Raw genomic sequence first — 22755 nt, forward strand, 5'->3', positions numbered from 1 at the left:
TTCATCACCACCCCAAATGGAAACCCCATATCCTTTAGGTGGTCACTCCCCACTTACCCTTTTCCTAACCCTTTGGTAACTGCTAATCTGCTTTCTGTCTCTATAGATTTCCCTGTTCTGGATATTTCACATAAATAGAATCATGCAATATATATAGCCTTTTTTGTCTGGCTTCTTTTATTTACCATAGTGTTTTCAAAGTTCATTCACACCTTGTTCCATGTATCAGTACCTCCTTCCTTTTAATGGCTAAATAACATTCCATTGTGTGGATACATCACATTTTCTTATATCCATTTGTTAACAAACAATTGCATTGTTTCTACCTTTGGCTATTGTAAATAATGCTGCTATGGCCCTGGCTGGTTTGGCTCAGCAGTTAGAGCATTAGCCCGCAGACCAATGAGTCACGGATTCGATTCCGGTCAAGAACATGTACCTTACAGGGTCGGTGGGAGGCAGCCAGTTGATGTGTCTGTCTCTCTCACATCAATGTTGCTCTCTCTCCCCATTACCTCTCGCTCCCTCCCACTCTATCCAATGAACAGAAAAATGTCCTCGGGTGAGGAATAAATAAATAATGCTGCTTTGAACATTTGTGTACAAGCTTTTGTTTGAATACTTCTCTTCAATTCTTTAAGGTATATACCCAGAAGTGCAACTGCTGGGTCATATGATCAGTCTATATTTAATCATTCGAGGAACCATCAAACTTTTTCTCACAGCAACTGCACCATTTTACATTCCCAAAAGTAATGTGATTGTTCCAATTTTTCCACATCCAACAACACTTGTGGGTTTTTTAAAATTATGTCCACCTACTTCACATGGTGTGAAGTGGCATCTCACTGTGAGCAGCTTCTTACAATACATTTAACTTTACACTTAAAAAAAAAAACTTATCTGCCCTTCAACTTTTCCTTTTATGCATTGGCTTCCTTTTGGGTTGTGTTTGTAAAAATACATAATACAAAATAATGAAAAACTAGAAATTCATAAACTTAACAGTAAATATTAAAGCAGCACTTGCTATATATACAGTGGAATGATTTAAAATTATGTAAAATGAATACCTTAAAATTTGATATCTAGATTTTTCATCATTTTATAAGAGCTTAAAGATACCTTTTTTTTCATCCTCACCCGAGGACATTTTTCCATTTTTTGTTCAGATAGAGTGGGAGAGAAAGAGAGGAAGACAGAGAGAGAGAGAAACATCGACGTGAAGGGGACACATTGAGTGGCTGCTTCCCGCACGACCCAACCAGGGCCAAGGACAAACTGCAACCGAGGTACATGCCCCTTACGGAAACCGAACCCAGGTCTCTCTGGACCGCAGGCCGATGCTCTAACCGCTGAGCCAAACTGGCCAGGGCAAGATACATTCTTGTTAATTAACCATTTTCAATATCTTCATTCAATTTCCCTAAAACCCTCACTCTACGGAATATCTACAGGTATATGACCTCAAACTAGAAGTAACTGCATTTCTTTTTCATATGCTAAAGCTATGATATATGTTGTACCTTCAGCTAAATAATAGAATATGGTTTCTTTCCTACTGCTTTCCAACATATCATATAGTCCATACTGCAAGACCTCTTATTCCTGATTATTTAGCAAATACCTTTCAAAATGCCCATCTTACACCCGACAGTGAAAGGCTGAACTGAGTACAAAATTTTGGCTTCAGCCCTGGCCGGTTTGGCTCAGCAGTTGGAGCATCAGCCTGCGGACCAGAGTCCCGGGTTCAGTTCCCACTAGGGGCATGTACCAAAAAATAAAATAAAATTGGCATTATTCCTAGTACACTACACTATTTTTTTTTTTCACTCTTCTTATTGTTAAGGGGGGGGAGGGGTTGGATTACATATATCTGCTTTAATGGCAAATCAGTTTCTGTTTCAAACTTTGCAATATTTACTTAACTATACCTATAAAATATATCTTTGGACCCAGCCCCAAGAGGTTCAACTGAATTGCCTATTCTAGTAATACCCAGAGTACACAATTTGTAAATAACAATCTATCAATTAACACAGTATAGATATCCCCACAACACACATTCAACTAACTTAGTATCAGGTTTCCAGAATCCCAAATTATTTTTTTATTAAACAATATAGATATCGATTTGCAAAGCATGGTAGGAAAGTAAATTTAAGAACAGTATTTAAATCTTTCCTGAGTTTCATATTCTAGTTCATACATTTTGAGAAAAGAATCAAACATTTGTAATTTTAATTCTTTTTTTCCAAATATGATACTCTAAGATGGTTCTAATGTTATACTTAGAAAAATACTGTTTTAAGAGAGGACAAAATAATACAAAGCAATTTTCTGCTAAAATCATGTGGAGGTTTAAGTGAAGGGTTTCTAGGCAGAGCAAGATTGTGCTGGAATAAATCCTGGCTTTGCCACTTACTGGTTGTTTGACCTGGGCAGCAAGTTATTTATCTACCCTGTGCCTGTTTTCTCAGATTTGGAAGGTTTGATATACATACCTATACCTGAGCAGGTTGATGTGAGAATTACACAAATAATGCATATTATATTCTTTTAATACAGAGCCTAGTGTGCAGTAAGCATTTAAGTACAGTGATACCTCGGTTCTCGAACATAATTCGTTCCAGGAGGACGGTCGAGAACCAAATTGTTCGAGAACCGAAGCAATGAAACCCAATAGGAAATAATGGAAACTGGATTAATTCGTTCCAAGCCCCAGAAAATGCCTATTTACTGGCCTAATTTGTATATAATATGTAGAAAAACATAAGTCTCAACAAGAAATAAAAGTGTACAGTATGTCTAAGGGTTAAATTCAGTGTAAAGCGTGACTCTCTCCACAAAGCGTGACTCTCTCCACAAAGCGTGACTCTCTCTCTGCACTCACACTGATGACGCAAGCAAGGCGCGCTGGGCCGAATGAACACCATTCGGCTCAACTCGGCTCATCTCGGAAGTTCGAGTTCCAAATATTTGTTCAGATTCCAAGACAAAAGTTTCTCGAATCTCCTGGTCGAATACCGATTTGGTCGAAATCTGAGGCATTCGAGAACCGAGGTATCACTGTACTGGCTTACTATTATTAACAATAACTACAATCACACTTTTATAAAAATAGATACAAATATAAAATATTAATCCTTAAGCAATTTAAATGAAGATAAAATTTTTAAAAATATTGTCAGTATACAAAAATACATAATGAAAATGTGATTTTGAATGAGAACTTATGTAGGTCTCCTTGTTTCCTTCCCTTCTCCCTTCTGTTGTTAATAATTATGTGAAGGCTAGCACCACTTGTTTAGCACTTCCAACATCAAAGTAATACAGTAATACATTCATTGTAATGCTCAAAAGGTCTTATTTTTAAAAGTAGATGTAAAAATTTTGAAAAAGTTGACCAGAAAACTTTGGAATATTCATTCATTATAATTATCTAAACTTAATTCTAAAGAAGAGAATACTTTATGAATACTTCCAATATCACCTAAGTTGGGAAGACAAAACACTTTTTCAGTCATCAAGGCAAAAATAAGATAAATAGAAACAACAACAAAAAATTCATTGTACAGGCAAATACAAGCAAAACATGTGTTGAAGATTATTTTGCTATTGCATGTTTTCATTAAATATGTTGAAAAAGACATTTCCTTAGCTTTTACTTATGTAGATCCTTGATAATCTAATTTGGTCAAATGTACTTGATTTCATTCAGAGATACAATACAAAGTTAAAAATTAAAAGTAACAGTAATTTTGCTCTGAACTTTTTTTAAACAAAAGCCTGATTGAGATATATTTCATGTATCATACATACATTTCATCCATTTACATTGCACAAGCCAATGGTTTTTAGTGTATTTACAGATATGTGCAAACATCACCATAATCAATTTTAGATTATTTTCAATACCTCTCAAAGAGACCTGGTACCCTTCCCTTTAGGTATTACTCCCTATACAACCCACAGCCCAAAGCAACCACTAATCTACTTCTGTCTCTATAACTTTCCATATTCTAGATTTCCATATGAAAGAATCACACAGTATATGGACTTTTGTGACTGGCTTTCTTCACTTAGCATAACCTTTTCAATGTTCACTCTAGTTGTAGCATGTACCAATACTTCATCCCAATTATGACCGAGAAATACTCCATTGTATGGGCATAACCCATTTGTTTCTTCATTGATGGACATTTGGGTTGCTTCTACCTTTTGGCTACAAGAAATAATGCTGGTATAAACATTTGTACACACATTTTTCTGTGGACATGTTTTTATTTTTCTTGGATATATACCTAGGAGTAAAACTGCTACATCATATGGTAACTGTTTAATCATTTGAGGAACTACCTGTTTTCCAATGCAACCACACCACTTTACATTTCCACCAGCAGTATATGAGGGTTTCAGTTTTCCCCACATCCTCACAGAGGCTTGTTATGTCTTTTTTTATTCTAGCCATTCAGGTGGGTGGGAAATGGTATCTCATCATAGTTTTGATTTATATTTCAGTGATAACTAAAGAGTGAGCATTTATTTTTGGAAAAATGTCTGCTCACACGCTTTGCTCACTTTTCAATTGGGCTAAAAATTCCTATATCTTCTAGATATTAGTCCTTAATCAGATGTATTATTTGCAAACATTTTTTCCCCACTCTGTGGACTGTCTTTTCACTCTTTTGATGGTATCCTTTGTAGCATAAAATTTTTAATTTTCATAAAGGCCAATTTATGTATTTTTTTCTTTTGTTGCTCATGCTTTTGGTGTCACAGCTAAGATTTCCTTGTGAAATTCAAAGTAATCAAGATCTACTCCTATGTTTTCCTCTAAGAGTTTTATAGTTTTAGTTTTTATATTTAGGTCTTGGATTTTAGCTTTTGCATTTGGCTATCCGAGAAACATTTGTTGAAGACTATTCTCTCCTCATTGCATAATTTTGGCATCCTTGTTAAAAACCAGTGATCAGCCCTGGCCAGTTTTGCTCAGTGGTTAGAGCGTCGGCCTGCAGTCTGGAGAGACCTGGGTTCGGTTCCCGCTAAGGGCACGTATTTCGGTTGCAGTTTGTCCCCGGCCCTGGTTGGTCGTGCGGGTGGCAGCCACTCGATGTGTCTCTTCACGTCGATGTTTCTCTCTCTCTCTCCCTTCCTCTCTCTCCCTCCCACTCTATCTGTACAAAAAATGGAAAAATATCCTCGGGTGAGGATTAAAAAAAACAAAAAACCAGTGATCATAGACTTACGAGTTTATTTCTCAACTCCTGATTCTATTTTCCTGATCTACAGTGGCTGTTCTTGTGCAAGTATCAAAGTCTTAATTACCACTGGTTTGCATAAAGTTTTACAATCATGAAGTGCAAGTCTTTCTAGTTTGTTCTTTTTCAAGGTAGGTTTTAGGTCCCTTGTAATTCCCTATGAATTATAGAATCAACTTGTCAATTTTTGCAAAGAAGTAAGAAAGAACTCTGAGTGACACTGTGCCTAATGTGTAGATGTTTGGGGAATGTGACCATCTCAACAATGTTGTCTTCTAATCTATAAACATTGGTTTAGTTTTTCCATTTATTTAGGTCCTCTTTAATTTACTCCAACAATATTTTGTAGTTTTCAGTGTATAAGTCTTTTTGTGTTCCTTTTTAAATTTATTACAGAGTATCTTATTCTTGAGACTAACATGAATGAAATTATTTTCTTAATTTCACTGTCAGATTGGCTGTCCATTCTTTAACAATGTAAAAATGGAAATATGATTATCTCTAAGAGTCATCATGTCCAGAAGTTTAAAAGCAAATTAATTTTCTAGAAGAAACAGATTTTCCTGGTACCAAGAACCATGAAATATTTCTTCCCTTTGTTCTCATAAAGAGAATTCCATGGAATATGACATAATACTTCCTCAACAATACTTCCAACAATAAATACACTGTAACACCCAAAAAAAGAGTTGGACTCAAATTCATATGTGAGGCCATTTAAAAAATATAGATGTTCTGACTCCACCCTAAGCCAGGATTTAGGAAAGAGTAGACCAGGGCATGGCCAGTGTGGCTCAGTTGGTTGAGTGTTGCCCTGTGCACTGAAAGGTAGTTGGCTCAATTTCCTGGTCAGGGCACATATCCAGGTTGTAGGGTTGATCCTCAGTTGGGGTGCATGTGGGAGGCAATCGATCAATGCTTCTCTCTCATATAGATGTTTCTCTCTCTATCTCCCTTCCACTCTCTCTAAAGTCAATAAAAACATTAAAATAAAAGTACCTTGGTAATTTTGATGTTCATGACTAATAACTTTACTAGGGGTTTCACGAACCTAATTGCTATAATTATAATTATTATGCAGTTTTTCTATATAAACATGAAAAAATTATCTAAAAGCACTGAATTTTAAAGAAAAGGTAAAAAGTATCCTGAACCATGGCAATTATGTTTTCTTACTTACTAGGTGATTTGCTGAGGCTCATCTTCTCCACAGGTTTTGCTAGCTTGGGTTTCTTGATAAAGGTTCCACTGGGCTTATTAAATGGTTGCATCATTTTTCTCTTTATTCCTCTTGTAGCAGCAACTGTCACATTGGCGGATTTATTTTGATAGTCAACAACAATTCCGGGTCTATGAATGCTTCCAAAATCACTCATATGCTGTAAATTTTTGAAATCAAGAAATATTAGCATAATATCCAAAGGTAAAGAATGAATTCATACAAAATTTACATGTTATCTATCTAATCATTTTTACCTGATAATTCTCCAGAATGTAACTAAATTTTACATGCCCACTCTGAATAAACACATTGGAAAACTTTGTAAATTATTACATGAACTCGAATCCAGTGAATTAGTATTTTTATTTTCGATAGAACAAATATGGATATTTCCTACCTATTTTTTATGTTTACAGTTCAGAATTACTTGAGAACATAAACAACATATGTGCCTGTCAAAATATTACCACTTGTACAACTCTCTGACAACTCCTCTTCAGAGTTCCTAATTGATATTTTCCCATGAAAAGACCTTAAAAGAAATATTTATTTTACTAAAGCCTGGCTTAAAACTAAGAAACACAAGGAAGACCATATTTGAAGTTTGAAGTAAAAAAGATCCAGAAATCATTTAGGATTTCTCCCTGTTGAAAAAGGGAATGAGAAGGCGAGATGGAACATTAGTATGAAATAGGAGAGTTAAAGCATTACCATGCATCAACTTCCAAGACACACTTCAGATAAAGAATTGCATCTGACGTTCCATTCACATTCTTACCTAGAGAAACATATTCTGACCCAGAAGCCTGAGAAGCAAAAGTTTACAGACGAAGAGTCATGCAACCAAACGACTCTGTCCCTTCCTCTTCTCATCATTAACAAAATCCACTACACCAAGAGGCCACATGTCCATAGGAATTTGTTCTGCTACCCTTACTTTTAGAAGATAAAGACTGAGGAGTAATCTGAAGAGAAGGATCCAATGGGAATTGTACAAGTGAAGATTAAAAAAGAAAATCCTATTGGTTCATCTACTTCATTAACAGGAGGAAAGAAAGAAAAGTCCATTCAGACTAGAATGGTAAATACAAAATACAGGAATACCTGTTTTTCTATTATAAAAACAAAATTGATATTTGAAGTCTCATTAAGAAAAAAATCATTTGCCTATAAAGTAAAATACAGCATGGAAAATGTTAAGTGTTCTCAAATTTTATCCCAACTATTTTCAATTAACCTACAATCATAAAGTATGCTGGAATAGCAACATATTCAGTTGCTTACATCTGTATATTATGCTTGGAATACCTAGCTAAACTAGGAGACTTAAATAAATTAGTGTTTCCGGATAATGTATACAGTCACATCAGAAAAATCTTCATTAATTATCCATTAAAGGTGCAATGCATTTTACTAAGAGTTAACTGTTATAAATGCAAAATATCTAAACAAATATGACACACTACACTGATGTACCAAAAGCTAACAGTCAAAAACGTGTGCATTTTTATCAGAAGTACTTCCCTCTGCAAAGAGAATATTAAGAGCAACTGACTCAAAAAAGAAAAAAGAAAAAAAGAACTTTTACATTATAGCAAAAATACAGTATTCTTTATATGATCAAACTACATAATAATTCCATAATCTACATACACTTACTAGGTAAAATGTGATGTTATTCAAGTTACCTAAGAACATAGGCATAATCTTAACACTGTATATCCTGAAATTAAACACTTAAAGACTACTATATCTGCTCATTTAAGCAAGAATTTACAAAATATAACTTCCTAGGAAGGAGCCATAAACATATACAGGTAGGAAATTATTTCTCAATAGTAAAACTAGTGACACAGAGAAAATATTACACCCAGCAATAAGACATATTGTAAGAGAGTGAGTTAGCAAAATTATACTGACCACAAATCATTCTACAACCTAGTTATACATATGAACTTCTTCACCATGTAAACAAGGCTAAACTACCCTCAACTAGCACCAACTTTTAGTCTCTTGTGTTTAATGTGAAATATGGAGCTTTGAAGAAATTCTACATGCTAGAGTTCAGTAGCGAAGTATAAACATTTTATCATACATTGCACCTTTAACCTACTCAAAAACTCCAAAAGGGTTCAGTTACCTTTTACAATAATCCAAGAACTGTCCCACTAGCAAAACTGCTAGTGTTTACAAGAAAAAAATGTAACTCCTTTTAACCCCTTTTAGACCAAACCTAACATCCTCACCTTTTTAATAAAGGGAGATTTGGCAAAACTTTATGAACAATCATTTCACACTGCACTTATTTTCTGAGGTGCTGGAGAAAGTTTTACAGGCAACCTAAAAATTATGCTTATGACTCAGCTTTTGCTTCAAAATACACTGGGATGAACAGTGTTTGTTCTAGTTGAAAACCATGGTCTTGAAAGGGTTTAAAAGAGTGACTAGTGAAAAGAATCTGAAAAGATTCTGTTGTACTTACTCCTCGGCCTCGGCCTCTGCCTGTTGATGGTCCTCCAAAAGCATCATAGTTTCTGCTTCCAAACGTACTTTCAGGATAAGCAGGCGTTCCTCTCCCCCGAGAGCCTACAGGTGCAGGCTTCATATGGGGTGAAGAAAAACTGCTGTAGGAAGAGTAATTCTCTCTTCCTCTGTCCTCCATAAACCCAGGCCTCAATTTTGAACGGGAGTAAGGTGCTTCCCAGCTAGACCCGCCCTGGTTTCTACCTCCGAAAGAGTCAAGGCTATTCCGGTAGGAGCTCTCAAATCGACCACCATAACTACCTCCGAAGCGGCTTTGTTCGGGTTCATTAAAACCATAGCCAGATCTGTATAGATCTCGCCCACCCAGAGAAGACCTGGAGTCGTAAGACTCATAAGGTCCAAACCTGAAAAAGTTGCACAGTGAGGGAAAAAACAAAAGTAAGCTTACTAATGTTAGACAATTCAAAAGACAAATTATCAGATGACATTTATCAACTAAAATTCATTTATACCATACTGGTTTGCACAGTTCTATTTTTGTTCACACTTGATTAGGGCTGGGCAATTCAACATGAGACCAGATAGAAAGCTACCTGAGTCAGTTTTTAAATAAGAATTGAGTTAAATAAAGTATAGGTTAAAAATCTCTTTTTAGCAGCTTTTCTATTTTATTAAAAAGAAAAGATTTGTCTGTAATTATTTAAGCCCAGCCCTAGTCTTAGAAAAAGTCATTTGCTAAAATTCACAAACTACGCAAACTTTCTTTGAATCCATCCCCAATATTGGAAAAAAACAAAATATTTACAGTATTTTGGCTTTCAATAGGGACACAAATTGAAGACTACACAGATGTAGGCTATTATGACACAGAAGAGACCATTTTGCACCCTCAATAATCTATATCACAAAACTGCTTCATTGTGTTTGTAGTAGTCAAAATTTGGAGAAATATCTCTGGTTATAAAATTTGACAATCTGCCAAACTTTGGCTAAGGTCAATAATCAATCCTCAGTCACTTTTCACTTATAGACTAGGAAATCTAACAAATCTAGAAGGATAAGCACATAAAATAGACATAAAAGTAAAGGACCACCAGCATATACCCTCTGCATATGAACTTTCAAGGCAAATGAGAAGGAATATTTTATAATGTCTTCAATTATTTGAAAAATTATTTCCTGGCAGGAAATTATCACATAAAACTACTCTAAAAAAGGAGCACACAGTCTCCTCAAGGTTTTAATAGAATCAACAAAAGAAACGAATCATCTTACTTCTCACAGATCCAAAGTATGTTTGACACCTTACAACAGTTTTATAAAGGCCCACAATTACACATGAGATAAACAATAACATCTACATAATTTATACACATTACATTTACAATGTAACAAGGCAATAACTGATATATTAAAACATTTAAATGTGTTACATTACTTCATTTACACATAGATCACTAAATAGAAGGTATTATTTACTTTCGAATCCTAGTAACCATATAAAAATTATTCCTCGTTCCAACTACATTTTCAAACCATCTATCATATAAGCAAAACTGTCATAACTGTTCATTTTCTTGATATTCTCTACTATAAACCCTAGTGGCACACTTGAAGCAGAAAGAAGAAAAGTAAGCATGATTCAGTCCATCCTTAAGGAATCCAGATCCTTCAATTTATAAAGAAGGACGATAGTTTCAAATGTTTTCTAACTAGTTTTACGGCTATTTAGTAGGAATCTTTGTGTCTCAAAAAAAGTAAACCCCCTTTGCCTGAAATATGGTCAACCCTAAAGCTTGTAGTAGTTCAAGTGGGTTTAAGCTTTCCACAGTATCAATAGCAAAATATAAATACATTCTATACTCAAGTGCATTAAAATAAGCAAAAGGTATAGTATTCCTGGCTTTAATGCAATGTTCCTAGCCTAGAGCACAAGTGGTTTTGGTGTCAGTAGTACTTGCCAATAAATAGCCTAGACATGATATAAAGAATATTTTTATTAACATGCTTTTACAACTCACTTTAAAATTAATATTAAAAGAAGAACTATCTTCAATGTTTCTTAGGAACTGAATATGGCTAGGCTACTTCAGTTAAACCCATTCTAGTCAAAGACTGCTTTGCTGCTTTAAATAGCACCCCACATTAGGAAAGATTTTTTTAAATCACTAAGAAAAAGCTTCATATATAATATTTCCAGTAACATTTTATATCATTTGTTCAGGACATTCTGGTTGATAAGAAGTTTTAAAAAAGTAAAACAAATAGTCACTGCTAAAACAGAAAATCCTAACGCTATTATATCGAATAATAGTTATCTGAGGTTCCTAAAATAATGTCTGCCAGTGATTCATAGGCAATTTGTATAACCATCAGTTAACACCGTTAAACATTTAAGGTGATTATTCAATACCAAATAATGAAGTTCAAGTATCATAACATGCCTAAGGAATTCTTAAATTAAAATATCCAGAATCTTATAGTCTTCTAATTATTTGGCTAAGTGATTAAGCAATTTACCTGCTACCCCCACCACCACCACTGTGATTGTCCATGCCATATGACTGGTTTAGGTAGGAGTCCATGGATCTCTGACCCCCATAGGATCCATGGCCATAGTCACGATCCATCCCTATAAAGAGTTTAAAAAGAAAAAAATTAAATGATGCTCACCTTTACTGGCATTCAATAGAAGAATTTTTAGATAAATATCCTTGAATGCCAGACCTCCATAAGATCCAGGGCCATAATCACGATCCATTCCTAAAAAAGTCAATAACAAAAAGTTGGTAAAATATACCATTCTATTCAGGAATCTTTGCATAAAACACAAGATATTCTTATTAATCATCTGAGAAAATAATTCATCAGTAATATTTAAGCTAAAATCACACTAGACATGACAAAAAAACATGATAATCTACTGAAAATTCAGATTTGCTACAGAAACCTAATGTTAAAAAAAAAAGCAGCAATTAAAAAGTTATACATTCAAGTTCTTTTCAATATAAACAATATTTATTTGACTAGGGTACTACTATAAGGTCCAGTATTAGATTCTACAGAGTACATAATAATAAAAAACTACAATTCTCAAGAAAAATCAGTATTTAATAATGTCAGGAGGGAAATTTTTTGTTATAAGTATATTTTTCTGCATCAATCTGTTCTCTACATTTCTAAAAACCCAGAAGCAACCATATTTTCAATTAGCCAAATTTTAATTACTTCATATAGTAATTGAAATAATTATTTTTTAAAAAATAAAAATTACAGTGGGGCCAAGTTATGGTACTGTGCCTGTAAATAATGACTCAACAAATATTTAAATCCTCAAATACTTTGAAAAAGGGAATTACTGTGAATTCTAGCAATGCACACACTACAAAATATCTAATAGAGTAAGAGTACTAAGTAGATGTTATTACACTGCAATTCTACTTATATTTCAACCTGACATAAAAAATACAAGAGGTAATAAAATAAATTTACTATGATTATAAAAATGAAAATACTTAAAAACCATTTAGAATGTTTCCTATAAATTTTATGCACTAATGCAATAGTATATACAAATACCTTAACTTATATTTTTAAAACATTAAATACACTTTAATTACAATCATTTAAATATATCTGTTCCTAACAACTATAACAGTAATAATGCTGACAGCAAAACTTTACAGAAATACTTGCAATCTTGCAACTTTATACCTGGAAGTGGCCTAAATGATCATATTCGGTCTCCTTGTTTTATAGATTAGGGAACTCAAGTTCAGAGATCAAATGATTTTCCCAAAATCCAGTAATTATCTATGCCTCCAGCTTCATGCTGTTGCTTCTACATGAAAGAAACACTCTTCTACTACCCCAAATATCTGTCTATTGAAATCTTTGAATCTTCTGAAGTCCATTTCAAAAATCAATCCCATTGATATTGCCTCAGCTGATTATTATCTTTCTTCTGAATATCTACAAAAGTCTGTAGTTCTTATCTGGTGCTTATTATACTCTGCCCTATATTCTAATTGTGACCTCATCTTAAATGTACACTAGTCTTGTGTTCGGAGTCTGACTTTTAGTAATTTTTTATATACCCGTGAGCAGTAGTTCTCAAGAAATAGTCTGTTGACCACTGGAAGTTGCCAAGACCCTTTCAGAGGGTCCACAAGGTTAAACTATTTTTATAAGGGATGCTAAGACATTATTTGCCTTCTGCACAGTGCAAAAGCACTGATGGGTAAAACTGCTGGGGTTGTAGCATAAATCAAGGCAGTGGCACCAGACTATACTAACAGTCGTCGTATTCAACACTGCACACTTGCAGTAAAAATAATAAAATAAAATGCCACCCTCACTTGAGAATGTCCCTGGTGATGCAATAAGAATGATGAACTTTATTAAATCATGACCTTTGAGTATGCTTACTTTCTGATATTCTGTGTAGTAAAATGGGAAGTATACATAACACATAAAGCAGTTTTAGTATGTATCCAAGTATCACAGTTCTCTCTAGGAATAGCCATTTTGTAAGGGTTTGTTCTGTGAACTCAATTAGCTACTTTTTACAAGGAATATTATTTTTTACTAGAAAGAAAGACTGACATTCAAGAACTATGGTTTTCAAATTAGGTCATTTCACAGATATTTTCTCAAAAATGAACAAAGTAAAACTGTCACTCCAAGAAAAATAAGTGAAAATATTTGTTGCCAATGATAAAATTCAAATGAAAAATTAAAATTTTACAAAACTTGTCTCTACCACAACTTGAGCTTGACAGCTTCTCGATACTTAAAGGTTTTTCTGATAAAACTAGGAGCAGTATTGACTTTTTATATTGTACAATAAAATTTGTCAAGCCCTGGCCGGTTTGGCTCAGCGGTTAGAGCGACGGCCTGCGGTCCAGAGAGACCCGGGTTCAGTTTCCGCTAAGGGCGCGTACCTCGGTTGTGGTTTGTCCCCGGCCCTGGACGGTCGTGCGGGTGGCAGCCACTCGATGTGTTCCTTTCACATCGATGTTTCTCTCTCTCTCTGTTCCTCTCTCTCCCTCCCACTCTACCTGAACAAAAGATGGAGGAGTGTCCTCGAGTGAGGATAAAAAAATAAACAAATAAAATAAAATCTGTCAATAAATATTGGAAAATCTGAATAACTTAGTAAACCAGTATTTTCCAAATAAGTAATGCCTGATATAATGGGATCATACATGGTAAAAATATCCATTAAAAATGTAAGACATACCAATAAATTTCAGTGTAACAGAGTACAAAAAGTTTATCAATATGCAAATTATCAATATACAAGATATTAATGACATTTTACATTGGTTTTGAAACTAAGACTTCAAATTCACACTATTGACATTTCAAGTGCTCAACAGTCACATATGGCCAGTGGCTACCCTATTAGACAACATAATACTAGCCTAATAAAATAGTCAATTATTTGTCTTTAGAGTTGGTGAGTATGCAGTATAATCTATGTTCATTTATCTCATATAGAGGACAATTTTAAGATTAAAATTTCAAAATAATAGGCTTTTCTCTATGGTCTCATATTAAAAATAATCTTAGAGTTAGGTTCAGTCAGATACACAAAGCAAAATCTTTTATTTTATTTGTGCTCCTTTGTTTTGAGTTGGCAGAGGTTGTCTTTAGTTTTTTGATTCTGTGTTTTTATTTCATAAGGAGTCATAACTTATTAATATTTACTGAACACTCACCTTGAGCCAGGTACAGTAAAGTACTCAAATTTAACAGAGCTTCTTATATATAGCAATGACTTTGGTTTATTGTTCACAGTACCGTTACTATTCCATTAATCAAAAGGAAAAGAGGCAATATCTTTATGTTGTATATAGTCAGTGTGATTACAGGAATATAGTATCTATGATGGTTTATATATAAACAATATTCTTCCAGGTAACTCAAATGAACTTAAAAATAACTTTAAAAATAAAACTAAGAAAATTATGTCTTTACAATTAATATTTGTCCTGACTAGTTTGGCTCAGCGATTAGAACATCAGCCCAAGGCCCAAAAGGTCCCAGGTTTGATTTCAGGTCAAGAGCACATACTTCGGTTGCAAGTTTGATCCCCAGCCCCAGTCAGGTTGTACAGGAGGCAACCAATTGGGGGGTGTGTGTGTGTGTGTGTGTGTGTGTCTCCCCCCCCCTCCCTTCCATTCTATCTAAAAAAAAAAAAAAGGAAAAATATCCTCAGGTGAGGATTAACAAAAAAAGAGGGAGAAAAACAAATAAGAAAGTAATTGACAATTGACTCAAAAATAAGTGACCTAATATTTTAAATCAAATCTGTTTTATCACTTTGATCATTCTATCTTACAAATGATAAGCTCAAAAAATGCTAAAACTCATTTCAAATTAAATCACAAAGAAGGAGCTGTGGAATAGTAGGGAAAAAAATCAACTGACTTATGATCAAAATAATTAACGAGTTGTGCGATACTAAGTCTTGAATGGGACCACTTTTCACCATCGCCATACAACTAGTATCCTGGTGCAAGCCACCAGCATCTCTCACCTACATTATTGCAAAAGCCTAACTGGTTTTCCTGCTTCCATTTTTTTCCCCTTTCTGTTTATTCTAAAGAAAATAGACAGAATAATTCTGTTAAAATATGTTCAGTGCTCAGGACTTTCTAATATTTTACCATCTTACTCCAAGTAAAGCCAAAGCCTTGAAATAATCTATAAGGCTCTATACCAATTCTTAACCAGGAACAATTTTTCCCCTGAGGAGACATTTGGTAATATCTGAGAACATTCTTGGTTGTTACAACTGAAGGATGCTACTATATTATATAGAATAAATATATTCTAAATTGCACAAGATATAACAAAAAATTATCTACTCCAACATATCAACAGACCAACATGAGAAATCCTGCCATATATGATCTACCCCATCAACTTGTTAACCTCATCTACTATTCCCCCTATTCACTCCACTTCCTCCAGCTATACTAGCCCCTTGCTGTTCTTGGAATACAGTAGGCATACACCCATATTTGCACCTGCTGCTCCTTCTGCCTGGAATGCTCTTCCCCTGTATCTGGACTGTACATTCCCTCAACTCTTTTATGTCTTCCCTTTCTCTTGCTTTTCAGATACAGTGGAACCTGTTCTTAATTTAATTTGTTCCGGAAGTCTGTTCGAGAAGGGATCTGTCTGAAAACCGAATCATTTTTTCCCATTAGAAATAATGTAAATTAAATTAATTCATTCCAAACCCCAAATTATTCCGTTTTAACCTTTCTTATATACAGTACATGTCTAATGTACTGTTTAATCTATAAACAAGCACTTCTTTTCTTAAATTTACCAAACCACCCTCTACTAGCCTTAAACAAATCACTGACAGCATTTGTTCTAGGGTGTCTTGCAGGTCAGCATTCAGCATCTTTATTTTTTCACATATTACTACCTCCAAAATGTCACAGGCTAACTGCTTTTTATTTACCCAAATCAACCAGTTTTTCTACTTCTTCCATTACCTGTGACCATTGTTTCTTTCACACCCTTAGCAACATTAGCACTCTTGATGGCCTCTTTATGTGTTAAAATTGTGCTAATCATCCATTTCACCAGCAGCAAAAGCAAAAAAAAAAAAAAAAAAACCACAAAAAGTATTCACAGCATGATTTCCTGAGATGTTAACAACTCAAGGTTTAGCAGGAAACTGACTGGCATTCCTCCTGTTTGTGGCCTGAAAGATACTTTTTGTCATGCTGATGTATCAGCAAGACTGAACAACATGGTCAGGAACTCAATTGTTCCAGATGGGAGAAGGTTGGGGTTTTACTGTACACTATAAGCAAATTACCTTTGGTTTTCAATGCCTTCAGGCTACACCTACCACTCTAACTTTGTCTTAAGGCTGCTAAGCAAAAATCATCTGCTCTAGTCAAGCCAGTCTTATATCTTTCTGAAACAATTCACTGGGCCCTAAATTTATTCCTGCTTTCCCTCTTTCTGGAATGCCCCCCCCCTTTTTTTCTTGGTTTGCTGACATAAGAAGATATTATCAAGCAAGAAGGAAACATGGAGACACTGGAAATAAAACTTTCTTCCAAGAAATGGTGTGGAAGAAATTTTTATCTTGACATGTTTTCCAGTATCTTCTACTTTATTTCAGTAGCTGGAAAATAAAATGTTAACAACGAAGTGCAATGTTAGCTTTACTTGGTAACTATTTCCTAAAGCCTACCACATTCTTCCTCTAGATAGCCTCATGACTTGCATCTTCACCGCCCTTTAATATATGATCAAATGTCACCTCTGAGTGAGTCTTTCACCAGCTACTCCAAAACCCCTCTCCTCCCCTCTCCCTCTCCCATGTCTGTTTCTGTCTCCCTCTCTCTCTCCCTCTCTCTCTCTCTCTCTCTCTCTCACACACACACACACACACACACACACACACACGTCACCCTTCCCTGCATTATTTTTCTCCCTAGCAATTACCATCTTACATATGTTACTTATTTACCATTTTTATTGTCCATTTCATCCTACCAGACAGTAAACTCCACAAGGGCAGGAATATCTGTTTTGTTCACTGCTACAATGCCAACTCCTAAAACAATATCTGATATAGAGCAGTCACTCCAAAAATATTTGTTGAATGAAATCAAATTATATCCCTGAAATTAAGTTCCTCATTTATAAAATGTAGATATCCCAAACCTCGAAGTGTTGTCAAGCAGTGGTCTTTAATCAGAGATGCATTCCAAAATCATCCAGAGTACTTTTTAAAATATGTTTTTATTGATTTCAGAGAAAGGAAGGCAGAGGGAGAGACAGAAACATCTGATGAGAGAGAAACACTTATCAGATTCTTCCCACATCCCTCCGCCCCACCACACACCCACTGGGGACTGAACCCTCCTAAACCCGCAACCCAGACATGTGCCCTGACCAAGAATCAAACCGGTGACCTCTGGTGCAATGGGGAGGATGCTCAACCAACTGAGCCACAATGGTATGTTATTTTTTAATAATATACACAGCCAGGGACCACTTGCCCTGTAATTAAGATTCAAGAGGACTAGAAGATGACCTGAACAGATATACTTTGAAAGCTCCCCAGGAAAGTCTAACAATCACCCTCAGATGAGAACTACTGTTGGAGCTAAAATTTAAAAAAATAAAAGTACTAACAATAGTGATAGAAATTCCTGAAACTCTTTTTGCAACAATGTACATCAAGAAAATAAATGCCTGGCCCTGTATTTCGAAGTCCTGTATTTAGACAGTAAATCCAACTCTCCAATATATCCTACTGGAGATCATGGCCTTCTAAGCTTCCAAATTACTTTCTTCAGCAAAAGCACTAATCCTACTCACTCCAATTTAAAATTGTGAAGGTTTTTTTTGTGTTGTTTTTTTTTTTAGTTCATCCCTCTCAATTTTCTACTCTCAAGTGGTCAGCCTACAAGCTCTGCTAATTTTCTCTAGAACTCTCAATATTTTTTAAATTACTATTTTTACCTCTCAAGTTCAGTGTCTTAAAATTCTTATACCTAAATTTATAAAGTGGTTTTCTAGATAACTTTCCAATTTTCAATCTAACTTACATGTGGATGCAAATTAAATAATAATTAATAAATAATAACATAATAAACTGCTTTGTGTATTCACAACTGTAAACCTACTTTTGCCAACCCTGTATATTGACTACTTCCTATATATTAGGCCTTTTTAGCCTACATCAAACCCACAGTTTCTCTAAATTCTTAGAGACGATAACAAATAGAAATTAACTGCACTGTAATTACCCCCATAAAATGGTACAGTCTTCTTTATTTAGAAGTACATTTGCTTCAGTTTTATTTTGTGAACATATTAGTCTGTACAACAACTAATTTTGCACTTCTCTGGCAATCAGAATTTTAATTCATGTAATGCTCTTTAAGGTCTCTTTGATTAGTTCTATGTTCTCTTTTTGTGTTATCATCCTGTCTGGAAGAGCCTTAACTTTAATAACTACCAAAATGCCATCCAATTGTATTCTGCATACCTCTCATAATTTTATCTAACTCTGTAGTTACAATGCCAACATCATACTTATATTAACAAATAATCAGGCTTCTACACATGCTCCTCTAGACAGCTCTTTAAATATAACACATTAAAGCAAATGACCTCACCCGGGCCAGTTTGGCTCAGCGGTTACAGCGCCAGCCTGCAGTCCAGAGAGACCTGGGTTCGGTTCCCACTAAGGGCACGTACCTAGGTTAGTTTGTCCTCAGCCCTGGTTGGGTTGTGCAACCACTCAATGTGCCCTTTCATGTTGATGTTTCTCTCTCTCTCTCTCTCTCTCCCTCCCACTCTATCTGAACAAAAAATGGAAAAATGTTGTCAGGTGAGGATTAAAAAAATAAATAAATAAATAAAGCTAATGACCTCAAAAACAAGGTCAAAATACATTACAACAGAAGCAATATAGAACCAAGCCAATAATCCATTTAATCTACATTACTCAATACCAAAGCCTCTAATTCAACAAAAATATCTCAGCCAGTTTCTTGTAACTTGTCACTCAGAATGCAGTCAGGGCTTTTTGAAATAAATTAAAGGAATTATTAGTCAAATAAAACAAAGAGTCAAGCTAATATGAATACCCTTACCTTTTTCTGATCCCAAATTCCCTAATTCAAATACTAAATATAGTATGACAATATTAATCCTAAGAAGTGATACACCAAGAGGCAGAAAACACTATGAAACAAGGTAGAGCTGGCTTTTTACATTAGTATTTTATCGTTATGTATATGAAGAGAAAAACTGAAATTTTCCCCCTAACATATATTTAAGAGCAAATGAAAAAGGATACTCACCATTAAAACCCTGATAAGTATTCCTGCAAGCAGAGTGAGTGTAATCTATGAAGACACATTAACAGAAAGGAATTAGTATGATACAAGCAAAAATCTGAAATTATTAACCCATCTATTTAAAAGAAATGCTACTTTTTTAAAATGTCATTAACTCAGTTATCTGAAAAATTGGGGTATAAATAATTATGAATATTTCATATAGGAAAACATGTACCTCTTTCTCCTCATTATCTCCCCAAATGGTAGGTTTATCATCCAAATTATGCTAATGTAAAAATTAGTTTATAACATCTAATATATAAAAACAGCCAAGGACAGGATCTAGTACTGGATCTAGTACTGAGTAACAAAAGGGAAGGCAGAAAGATTAAATTATGTATCAAAAATGCAAATACAAAGACATCTGATCATTGATTCTAATGCAATGTATAATTTCCTCAATCAGTATTTCTTTTATCACTTAACTTTCTCTCTAAAGATTTCCAAATCTTATTTGAAAAATGCATATGGATGTGTGTGTGTGTGTGTGTGTGTGTTCTATCTATCCAGGATGTAAAATAACCCAAAATCATATTGGCACTTTCCCTGTCAAAACTAACTTAGCAATTAGTTAAATCCTTTAGTTAATTTCACTAATAAATATGAAAGAAAGGAATTTAATATAATACAATGGTCATTTGGATACAACAGAATCCAGCCACACTACACAGGATTAGATTCAGTTATACTGTTAGTCAAATACCATCCCCCAAATATAATGATGGGGTGATTAGGGGGCCTGAGAGAGGGAGTATTTTATCACTGACATTATTTAGAACTCTAGGCACACAGTGATAATAAAAAGCAAATATACTAAGTTTCATTATTGTTTTTAAATTCTCTACAGAAAATGGATTCCCTTGCAGGGGGTGGGGACCACTCTCTTTGCTCCCCAACCCCCCCACCCCCTTTAGCAGCTTCTGCTGTATCTTGGGCGTTGGTAGTCATCAAACTCTGATGTAAAAAAAACACAATACATTTTAAAATTTAATTCCCAAATCTGGCACTTCAACTACTTATACATTGTCTAAAAGTATCTATATCAAAATGAGTCAAAGTCCAACTAAAAAACACCAGCGTATGCTACTGTTAATAGGTGACCTTTCTATTACAAAGTAACTTAAAAGTATCCACAAAAGGGTTATAATAGTCCACTCTTAATACTTAAATTTGGTAGATCTCTGTGTGGCAGAAAATCAAAGATTAAAATATCATTTTTTAAGACAATGTGAAAGATACTCTTGTTGTTGTTGTTGAGTTGGAGGCTTAACTAATTGTTAGTGAACTGGTTGTATTTAGAAATGCCTGTTTACTCAGGATGAAATCCAGTTTAATCATTCAAGCCCTCTTTCACGATTCCCTCATGCTGTCATTACACACTCATTTTATCTCGACACCAATTCCTATCAAAGTTGGGCAAGATTCAAAGACAAGGTGAAGACCAAATTATTTTACTTTGTGAGCATGTGAAAAACGGTTCGAAGAACTGGTGTGAGAAACGACTGAAAAGTATTGCTAAGAGACAGTTCATTTAAGCAGTAAGTCCAACCCAGGCAGCTGTGGACAGGTCTGAATTAGAAGGGCATGTGATGCTGTACCAGAAATGTAACTTTCGTCCCCTCCATACACAACCCGGAGAAAAATGCTTCGGTTCAGAGCTATTTCAGATTAGGGATGAACGACCAGGTCGCTGTCGTGAGTACCTACCTCCGTTTGCCAACCAGAAATATCTCCCTTTCCATTCTGTGTAGATATCTATCTACCTACACTTATCGCTTGGAGACGCCCTTTAAACTCATCTTAAACTAAGACAAGAACTATCACTGTGAACAAGCCTCTGGAAATTACCCCTGGGGCAAAGGATTTATGAAACGGGTCCCTGCCCTCTGGGCGAACATCAGCCGCGGAGGGGGAGCCCCCCTGGCGCCCGTGCCCGAGACCGGGAAGTTGGAGGCGTCGGGCAGTTTCCACGCACCGGGGCCGCGGCGAGTCCGGCGCCCGAGTCCGGAGGCCGTCGCGCTCCGGGCGCGTCCTTCCCGGCACAGGCCGGCGCAGAACGCCCAGGTCCCCGGGGACAGCGGGCGCCAGGGGGGCGGGCGGGATCTGGGCGCGCGGGCCACAGGGGCCGAGTCCGGGCGCCGGGCCCGCGGGGGGCGGGGGGGCGGGCGGCCTCCGGGCCCGCAGAACAAAGCCCACACGGCCATCTTGAGACGGTAAACAGACCCCCAGCGCAGGCCACCCCGTCTCCCACCCACCGCGGCCACCAGCCAGGGGCGGCGCTTACCGTCCTCGAAGTCCATGGCGGGGCTCCGGGCCGACGGCTCGGCGGCGCTGCGCTGACTGTGGCCGGCAGCGAGCGTCGGGGACCCGCGTTTCCACACTACCAGTCCGCGCGACCGAGAGCGACGCTACCGGCCCGGGAGCCGCAGGCCACAGCGAGGTTGGGGGGTGGGGCCAGCCAGCGCTGCCAGTCGCCGTAGTGCGGCCTACGATTGGTTGGCGCGGGAGAGTGGGCGGGACCTCGAGTGGGGGCGGGAAGCAGGTCCGCTGTCAAGCTCCCAGGTGCTGACCCTCTTAGTGCCGCGAGGGGGAGGGTAGGTGGAAAACTGGAGCGCCAAAGCCTGATTGGGGTCGCGGGAAAGCGAGCTAGGTGTTCGGGAAGGTTAGGCTACGCCCGCCATGTTTGATCCTGGCAATAACGAAAGGATCTGGTTGGAATACTGTCCTCCTGCCCAAACTAATAAACCACGTGCCGACCTTTTGCTTTTTATTGGCTGATCAGAAAATGTTAAAGTACTTGGAGTTTCTGCCGTGAAGACACAGAAGTCCAAGACATTTTTTAGAGAACTCTGCATGCAGAGAACAGGTTGCTAAATAGAAAACGATTATG

The 22755-nt window shown here is 36.3% G+C and overlaps 1 protein-coding gene across 4 annotated transcripts in view; it reads right to left on the reverse strand.

The window, feature by feature from the left end:
- The window catches only part of ZNF326 (zinc finger protein 326), a 40442-nt gene extending 18145 nt beyond the window's left edge, over nt 1-22297 (reverse strand). Inside the window, exons 1-6 of one of the 4 annotated variants that reach the window (XM_036256639.1) lie at nt 22150-22297; nt 19827-19871; nt 11695-11730; nt 11488-11599; nt 8966-9371; nt 6442-6640 (exon numbers count right to left, since the gene is read on the reverse strand). In XM_036256639.1, coding sequence (XP_036112532.1) covers nt 6442-6640; nt 8966-9371; nt 11488-11599; nt 11695-11730; nt 19827-19871; nt 22150-22165 — 814 coding nt within the window. In that variant the 5' untranslated portion in view covers nt 22166-22297. Of the gene's footprint in view, nt 1-6441; nt 6641-8965; nt 9372-11487; nt 11600-11640; nt 11731-19826; nt 19872-22149 lie in introns of those variants that run through there. The other 3 variants (XM_036256640.1, XM_036256641.1, XM_036256642.1) reach the window with 3 other exon arrangements.
- Between the last annotated feature and the right edge of the window lie 458 nt (nt 22298-22755).

The sequence above is a fragment of the Molossus molossus genome, unplaced genomic scaffold (assembly GCF_014108415.1).
Source record: "Molossus molossus isolate mMolMol1 unplaced genomic scaffold, mMolMol1.p scaffold_m16_p_12, whole genome shotgun sequence".
Classification (NCBI taxonomy): Eukaryota; Metazoa; Chordata; class Mammalia; order Chiroptera; family Molossidae; genus Molossus; species Molossus molossus.